The 9424-nt window shown below is 49.8% G+C and overlaps 1 protein-coding gene across 1 annotated transcript in view; it reads right to left on the minus strand.

Annotated features, from left to right (window-relative positions):
- il17ra1a (interleukin 17 receptor A1a) overlaps positions 1-3673 on the minus strand; it is a 64068-nt gene extending 60395 nt beyond the window's left edge. The window contains exon 1 of the mRNA XM_041215701.1: positions 3511-3673. Coding sequence (XP_041071635.1) covers positions 3511-3594 — 84 coding nt within the window. The 5' untranslated portion in view covers positions 3595-3673. The remainder of the gene's footprint in view (positions 1-3510) is intronic.
- Positions 3674-9424: the final 5751 nt, after the last annotated feature.

Here is a 9424-nt window from a genome sequence, read left to right on the forward strand (position 1 = left end):
GACATACAAATCTGTGTGCTCACATGAGTGACAGTATAGTACATAAATAAAATTTTAAATGGTTAAAATGCATGCATAAGAATCAGATATGACAAACATGCAGGTATTGGAAAATTATGTTCCATATTAATTTTTGTCCCTAGCCTTACAGACAGCTAAATTTTATGCCATTCACTCTCAAGAGGCAGAAAATTGAGTCTCAGTCTAATGGTATGAATACATGGAGAAAGATGACACGTTGTGCAAAATTTTACCACCTCAAATTGCTCTGCTATTCTGATAGATCTGTGACCACGAGCACTTCACCCAAGTGTTACACAAATCAAAATTCTTTGCAGCCAACACTCATTTGGAAAGGCAAAGCTTACAATTGGACCACAGCGTGTTTTACACAATTCAAATACAATGTGTTAAAATTTTGCAAAAAAAGACCACTACATTTTACTGAAATCTGAGTGATGACACTGATCAAATATTTATAAATTGCTTGATTTCTCTGACTGACTGCTTTAGCTTGCTGTCTCATTTGGTTCTATTTTTCTTTTCTCCTGTCACTTGTGCATACTGCTTTCTAGATTGGTCATATTTATATACAGGTAGAAATTTTATCTTCCCACTTTCCTGATGTTCAACTGGAGGTATGATCAACACTTTGTATCAATTTTAATATTGAAATGTGACTGCCAAACAATGAGCAACATGCAAAATTTGAAAAATAATAGCTCATCTCCCATGGTGTTGCTCATGGTATGTCAGAAAACACTATTTTCTAAGAACTGGAATGTTATACCATATAAATAGTGTGTGTTAATAAAGTGTGTTTACTAAAGTAAAAGTGCATCTCCCTCAAGGCTACAAAGACCATCTGTGGCTTAACCAACTTTGGCTTAAATTCACACCAATCTTAATCACTATTTAGACTGGCTTTCTTTGAAGGAGTGGAAATTCTGACTTTGGTTCATTGTGTTAATGAAAAGATTCCAAATGTTTTATACTTCTTGCCAAAAGTGAGCAACATTATTTGCAGCGTGTGACATCTGAAATGTGAAGTCTTTATTGTGAAAGAGGGGAAAATACAGAGACAGAAATTGAATACAGTATCAATGAAAACATGGGAGTTAATTACAGGTCGGAATCTAATAGAGGGGTTCAAATGGATATATATATCTATAAAATAATGGCTACCTGATAATGAACTATAGGTTACAATCTAATTCTGAAGCCCATGATGAAAATATTACTCCCATGCAGCCATTAATTTTGTAATAACCTGAATTTCAGAGCTGTTTTTATTTGGTAGCAGATGTAGAAGATGAAGTGAAGCTAGGATCACACTGCAAACTGGGATTTGAAAGAACTGCTGTCCCAACAAAGGAAAATTTAGGCTGATTGGGCTCTTTCTGTACTGTAAATACAGTTGTTAATGTGCTGCAGTACTTGGAGGCAGGGTAATTAAGAAGCAGGTACAGTATATCATGTCATTAGAGCTTCTGAATTAAGAGCCAACATCTGTTTAACAATTAATCTATCATAGGTTAAGTGCTCTGATATAGACTAATCTAAAAGAAAGGTTTAAAAAGGTATAGAAGAAATGATTGAGATAGACTGTTTGAGGAAAGAAATTTTTGATCCTGAGACACAATACAAAAATATCTCCTTAAACAGTCCGCTTATGTAGCAGTGTTTTGCTGTTTAAAACAAAAACAAAAACAGAATTACCTGGAAAAACTCAGCAGGACTGGCAGCATTGCTGTTTGTTTGCTTCATAGTATTGCTCTTAGTTTGTGCAGGAAGTTGAATGATCCCTGCGGAATGCTGTCGGGGGGTGAAGGGAAGATGTGTTTGGTGGTGAAATCATGCTGGAGTTGGCAGAAATGGCGGAGGATGATGCTTTGAATGCGGAGGCTGGTGGGGTGATAAGTGAGGACAAGGGGGACCCTATCATGTTTCTGGGAGGGAGAGGAAAGTGTGAGGGCGGATGCGCGGGAGATGGGCCGGACACGGTTGAGGGCCCTGTCAACAACTGTGGGTGGAAAACCTCGGTTAAGGAAGAAGGAGGACATGTCAGAGGAACTGTTTTTGAAGGTGGCATCATCGGAACAGATGCGACGGAGGCGAAGGAACTGAGAGAATGGGATAGAGCCCTTACAGGAAGCGGGGTGTGAGGAGCTGTAGTCGAGGTAGCTGTGGGAGTCGGTGGGTTTGTAATGGATATTGGTGGACAGTCTATCACCAGAGATTGAGACAGAGAGGTTAAGGAAGGGAAGGGAAGTGTCAGAGATGGACCATGTGAAAATGATGGAGGGGTGGAGATTGGAAGCAAAATTAATAAATTTTTCCAAGTCCCGACGAGAGCATGAAGCGGCACCGAAGTAATCATCGATGTACCGGAGAAAGAGTTGCGGAAGGGGGCCAGAGTAGGACTGGAACAAGGAATGTTCCACATACCCCATAAAGAGACAGGGCCAGCCGCATCACTGACCCCCAAACCTCTCCCCGCCCTGAGCTGGAAACAGACTCCGTCCCCATCCCCGTCCCCGTCACCGTCACTAGCACTATCACCGGCACTAGCGCTATCACCGGCACTGGCACCATCACCGGCACTGGCACCATCACCGGCACTGGCACCGTCACCGGCACCGTCACTAGCACTATCACCGGCACTGGCACCGGCACCGGCACCGTCACTAGCACTATCACCGGCACTGGCACCATCACCGGCACTGGCACCGGCACCGGCACCGTCACTAGCACTATCACCGGCACTGGCACCGTCACCGGCACTGGCACCGTCACCGTCACCGGCACCGTCATGGTCACTAGCACTATCACCGGCACTGGCACCGGCACCGGCACCGTCACTAGCACTATCACCGGCACCGTCACGGTCACTAGCACTATCACCGGCACTGGCACCGTCACCGGCACCGTCACTAGCACTATCACCGGCACTGGCACCATCACCGGCACTGGCACCATCACCGGCACTGGCACTGGCACCATCACCGGCACTGGCACCATCACCGGCACTGGCACCATCACCGGCACTGGCACCATCACCGGCACTGTCACTGGCACTGGCACCATCACCGGCACCGGCACTGGCACCGTCACTGGCACTGGCACCGTCACCGGCACTGGCACCGTCACCGGCACTGGCACCGTCACCGGCACTGTCACCATCACCGGCACCGTCACCGGCACTGGCACCGTCACCGGCACTGTCACTGGCACCGGCACTGGCACCATCACCGGCACTGTCACTGGCACCGTCACCGGCACTGGCACCGTCACCGGCACTGGCACCGTCACCGGCACTGTCACTGGCACCGGCACTGGCACCATCACCGGCACTGTCACTGGCACCGTCACCGGCACTGGCACCGTCACTGGCACTGGCTCAGCAGCACACGGCCATTCAGGAAAGGACCATCAATGAGGGCCCAGCCGGGGAGGGGTTCACTTCCCCGGGCAGAGTTTAAACAAACCCCCCCCCAGGCTCCATCTTACCGGCTGTGAACAATCTCCCGGAGTCTCCAAGCCCACAGCCCCGGCCACAAGCAGAAAGATCCCGACTAATCCCCGGGGATCCATGGCCCGGGCGGCAGCGGCGGGTAGAAGCCGCCGATCCGGCTCCGATTCTCCCTCTGAGGAACCAACGCCCCGAGGCCGCTTCCTGGAGCCGCTCGGAGGGCGGAGCAACTACCCGGAATCGGCCGCGTAAAGGGGACAGTGACCCCAATCCCCCCGTGTAAAGGGGACAGTGACCCCAATCCCCCCGTGTAAAGGGGACAGTGACCCCAATCCCCCCGTGTAAAGGGGACAGTGACCCCAATCCCCCCGTGTAAAGGGGACAGTGACCCCAATCCCCCCGTGTAAAGGGGACAGTGACCCCAATCCCCCCGTGTAAAGGGGACAGTGACCCCAACCCCCCCGTGTAAAGGGGACAGTGACCCCGATCCCCCCGTGTAAAGGGGACAGTGACCCTGATCCCCATGTGTAAAGGGGACAGTGACCCTGATCCCTCCGTGTAAAGGGGACAGTGACCCTGATCCCGCTGTGTAAAGGGGACAGTGACCCTGATCCCTCCGTGTAAAGGGGACAGTGACCCTGATCCCTCCGTGTAAAGGAGACAGTGACCCTGATCCCTCCATGTAAAGGGGACAGTGATCCTGATCCCTATGTGTAAAGGGGACAGTGGCCCCGATCCGCCCGTGTAAAGGGAACAGTGACCCTGATCCCTATGTGTAAAGGGGACAGTGACACTGATCCCCATGTGTAAAGGGGACAGTGGCCCCGATCCGCCCGTGTAAAGGGAACAGTGACCCTGATCCCTCCGTGTAAAGGAGACAGTGACCCTGATCCCTATGTGTAAAGGGGACAGTGACACTGATCCCCATGTGTAAAGGGGACAGTGACCCTGATCCCTCCATGTAAAGGGGACAGTGATCCTGATCCCTATGTGTAAAGGGGACAGTGACACTGATCCCCATGTGTAAAGGGGACAGTGACCCTGATCCCTCCATGTAAAGGGGACAGTGATCCTGATCCCTATGTGTAAAGGGGACAGTGACACTGATCCCCATGTGTAAAGGGGACAGTGACCCTGATCCCTCCATGTAAAGGGGACAGTGACCCTGATCCCTATGTGTAAAGGAGACAGTGACCCTGATCCCTCCGTGTAAAGGGGACAGTGACACTGATCCCCATGTGTAAAGGGGACAGTGACCCTGATCCCTCCATGTAAAGGGGACAGTGATCCTGATCCCTATGTGTAAAGAGGACAGTGACCCTGATCCCTCCGTGTAAAGAGGACAGTGACCCTGATCCCCCTATGTAAAGGGGACAGTGACCCTGATCCCTCCGTGTAAAGGGGACAGTGACCCTGATCCCCATGTGTAAAGGGGACAGTGACCCTGATCCCCATGTGTAAAGAGGACCGTGACCCTGATCCCCCCGTGTAAAGGAGACAGTGACCCTGATCCTCCCGTGTAAAGGGCACAGTGACCCTGATCCCCATGGGTAAAGGGGACAGTGACCCTGATTCCCCCGTGTAAAGGGGACAGTAACTCTGATCCCTCTGTCTAAAGAGGACAGTGACACTGATCCCCCGTGTAAAGGGGACAGTGACCCTGATCCCCATGTGTAAAGGGGACAGTGACCCTGATCCCTCTGTGTAAAGGGGACAGTGACCCTGATCCCCATGTGTAAAGAGGACAGTGACCCTGATCCCCCTATGTAAAGGGGACGGTGACCCTGATCCCTCCGTGTAAAGGGGACAGTGACCCTGATCCCTCCGTGTAAAGGGGACAGTGACCCTGATCCCCATGTGTAAAGGGGACAGTGACCCTGATCCCCATGTGTAAAGGGGACAGTGACCCTGATCCCCATGTGTAAAGTGGACAGTGACCCTGATCCCGCCGTGTAAAGGGGACAGTGACCCTGATCCCCATGTGTAAAGGGGACAGTGACCCTGATCCCCCCGTGTAAAGGGGACAGTGACCCTGATCCCCCCGTGTAAAGAGGACAGTGACCCTAATCCCGCTGTGTAAAGGGGACAGTGACCCTGATCCCCCTGTGTAAAGGGGACCGTGGCCCTGATCCCCTGTGTAAAGGAGACAGTGTCCCTGATTCCCCCTTGTAAAGGGGACAGTGACCCTGATCCCCATGTGTAAAGGGTCAGTGACCCTTTCCCACATGTAAAGGGGACAGTGACCCTGTTCCCGCCATGTAAAGGGGACATTGACCCTGATCTCCCTGTGTAAAGGGGACAGTGACCCTGATCCTCCCGTGTAAAGGGCACAGTGACCCTGATCCCCATGGGTAAAGGGGACAGTGACCCTGATTCCCCCGTGTAAAGGGGACAGTGACTCTGATCCCTCTGTCTAAAGAGGACAGTGACCCTGATCCCCCCTTGTAAAGGGATCAGTGACCCTGATCACCCCTGTGTAAAGGGGACCATGACACTAAACCCCCATGTACAGAGGACAGTGACCCTGATCCCCCTGTGTAAAGGGGTCAGTGACCCCAATCCATCCGTGTAAAGGGGACAGACCCCGATCCATCCGTGTAAAGGGGACAGTGACCCTGATCCCCATGTGTAAAGGGTCAGTGACCCTTTCCCACATGTAAAGGGGACAGTGACCCTGTTCCCACCATGTAAAGTGGACAGTGACCCTGATCTCCCTGTGTAAAGGGGACAGTGACCCTGATCCTCCCGTGTAAAGGGCACAGTGACCCTGATCCCCATGGGTAAAGGGGACAGTGACCCTGATTCCCCCGTGTAAAGGGGACAGTGACTCTGATCCCTCTGTCTAAAGAGGACAGTGACACTGATCCCCCGTGTAAAGGGGACAGTGACCCTGATCCCCATGTGTAAAGGAGACAGTGACCCTGATCCCCCCTTGTAAAGGGATCAGTGACCCTGATCACCCCTGTGTAAAGGGGACCGTGACACTAAACCCCCGTGTACAGAGGACAGTGTCCCTGATCCCCCTGTGTAAAGGGGTCAGTGACCCCGATCCATCCGTGTAAAGGGGACAGTGACCCCGATCCATCCGTGTAAAGGGGACAGTGACCCTGATCCCCCCGTGTAAAGGGGACAGTGACCCTGATCTCCCTGTGTAAAGAGGACAGTGACCCTGATCCTCCCGTGTAAAGGGGACAGTGACCCTGATCCCCATGTGTAAAGGGGACAGTGACCCTGATCCCCCCATGTAAAGGGGACAGTGACCCTGATCCCCCCGTGTAAAGGGGACAGTGACCCTGATCCCTCTGTCTAAAGAGGATAGTGACCCTGATCCCCCCGTGTAAAGGGGGCAGTTACCCTGATCCCTCTGTCTAAAGAGGACAGTGACCCTGATCCCCATGTGTAAAGGGGACAGTGATCCTTTCCCACGTGTAAAGGGGACAGTGACCCTGATCCTGCCGTGTAAAGGGGACAGTGACCCCGATCTCCCTGTGTAAAGGGGACAGTGACCCTGATCCCCCCCTGTGTAAAGGGGACAGTGACCCCGATCTCCCTGTGTAAAATGGACAGTGACCCTGATCCTCCCGTGTAAAGGGGACAGTGACCTAATCCCCATGGGTAAAGTGGACAGTGACCCTGATCCCGCTGTGTAAAGGGGACAGTGACCCTGATCCCCCTGTGTAAAGGGGACAGTGACCCTGATTCCCCCGTGTAAAGGGGACAGTGACCCTGATTCCCCTGTGTAAAGGGGACAGTGATCCTGATCCCCATGTGTAAAGAGGACAGTGACCCTGATCCCTCTGTGTAAAGGGGTCAGTGACCCTGATCACCCCCGTGTAAAGGGGACAGTGACCCTGATCTCCCCATGTAAAGGGGACAGCTGTCCCAATTTTGGCACTAGTCCTCAGATTTTAGTGAGGAGGACCTCACAGTGTCGACAGGGCTGAGATTGCTGTTGTCATTTCCGATGCCTAGGTCGATACCTGGTGGTCTGTCGGGTTTCATTCCTTTTTTGAGACTTTGTAGCAGTCTGATACAACTGAGTGGCTTACATTTAAGACCAACATTGCTGTGGGTCTGATGTCATATGTAGACCAGACCTGGGAAGGATGACAGACTTCCTTCCCTAAAGGGACATTAGTGAACCAGCTGGATTTTTAACAGCAATCGGGTCATCATTAATCTTTTAATTCCAGATTTTTTTCTACATTAAATTCACCCATACTCTGCCGTGGTGGAATTCAAACCCGGGCATTACCCTGGGTCTCTGGATTACTAGTCCAATGACAATACCACTAAGCTATCATTTCAATAACCTGCCTGCCATCTTAATTGGATGGCGAGCGTTGAGGCAGACAATTAGGCATCGGCTTCTGGGAAAATAGCTCTCCTGGATCCCGGCATGTGCAGGCTCAGGACCCCCATTTAGTCCCGATATTGGAATTCCGAAACACGCTGGAAAATCCTGTCCCGTAACTGTGTTAGATTTAGCTTAGTTATTGAAAAGGACAAAGATAGACCAGGGGTAAATGTTCCCAAATGGAGAATGGCCAATTTTACTAAGCTGAAATTTGATTTAGTAAAAATGGACTAGAAACAGCTATTTGTAGGAAATCTGTGCCAGAGCAGTGGGAGGCATCCAAGGAGAAGTTAGTAAGGGCTTAGAGGAAAGGTATTCCCACAAAGAAATTGCCAAATCCACAACCTTTGAGTGCATGTCCATAGATTCTTGCAGGTAACTGGGCAGGTGGTGAAGATGGCATTAGAGATATTTTCCTTCATTAGCCAATACTTGGAATGTAAGGGTGGAGAGTTTATGCTAAAACTGTATAAAACACTAGTTAGGTCACATTTAGAGTAGCGTGTGTGCAGTTCTGGTCACTGAGAACACAAGCATGTGTTCACACTAGAGACACTACAGAAAGAAAGAGTTGTCTTAATATAACACCTTTCATAGCCTCAGGACATCTACAGCTAATGATGAGATTTTTGAAGTGTAGTCACTGTTATAATGTAGCAAATACAGCAACCGAATTGCACAAAGCAAGCTCCTTGAAAAAACAATGTTAACGACCACATAATCTGTTGTTGTGATGTTGATTGAGGAACAACTATTGGTCAGGACACCAGAGATAATTCACCTTCCCCTTGAAATAATGCCAAGAGATCCTTTGCAGAGAGGGCCTTAGTTTAAAGTTTCGATAGGTATGTGAAGAGAAAAAGATTGGTGAAGACAAATGTAGGTCCCTTACAGTCAGAAACAGGAGAATTTATAATGGGGAACAAAGAAATGGCTGACCAACTAAATACATACTTTGGTTCTGTCTTCACAAAGGAGGACACAAATAACATACCAGAAATGTTGGGGAACACAGGAGGAACTGAAATAAATCAGTATTAGTAGGGAAATGGCGTTGGAGAAATTGATGGGATTGAAGGCCAATAAATCCGCAGGGCCTGATAATCTACATCCCAGAGTACTTAAAGAAGTGGCCCTAGAAATAGTGGATGCCTTGGTGGTCATCTTCTGAGATTCTATAGACTCTGGAACAGTTCCTACAGATTGGAGGGCAGCTAATGTAACCCTGCTATTTAAAAAGGGAGGTAGAGAGAAAACAGGGAATTATAGACCAGTCAGCCTGACGTCGGTAGTGGGGAAACTTCTAGAGTCCATTATCAAACATTTAATAGCTGAGCAAGTGGAAAACAGTGGCAGAATCAGACAGAGTCAGCTTGGATTTAGGAAAGGGAAATCATGCTTGACTAATCTACTGGAATTTTTCGAGAATGTAACTATGTTGATGAGGGGGAGCCAGTGGATGTGGTTTATTTGGACTTTCAGAAGGCTTTCGACAAAGACCCACATAAGAGATTAGCGTGTAAAATTAAAGCGCATGGGATTGGGGGTAGTGTATTGAGATGGATAGAAAGCTGGTTGGCAGACAGGAAACAAAG

Source organism: Carcharodon carcharias, chromosome 21, assembly GCF_017639515.1.
Source record: "Carcharodon carcharias isolate sCarCar2 chromosome 21, sCarCar2.pri, whole genome shotgun sequence".
Classification (NCBI taxonomy): Eukaryota; Metazoa; Chordata; class Chondrichthyes; order Lamniformes; family Lamnidae; genus Carcharodon; species Carcharodon carcharias.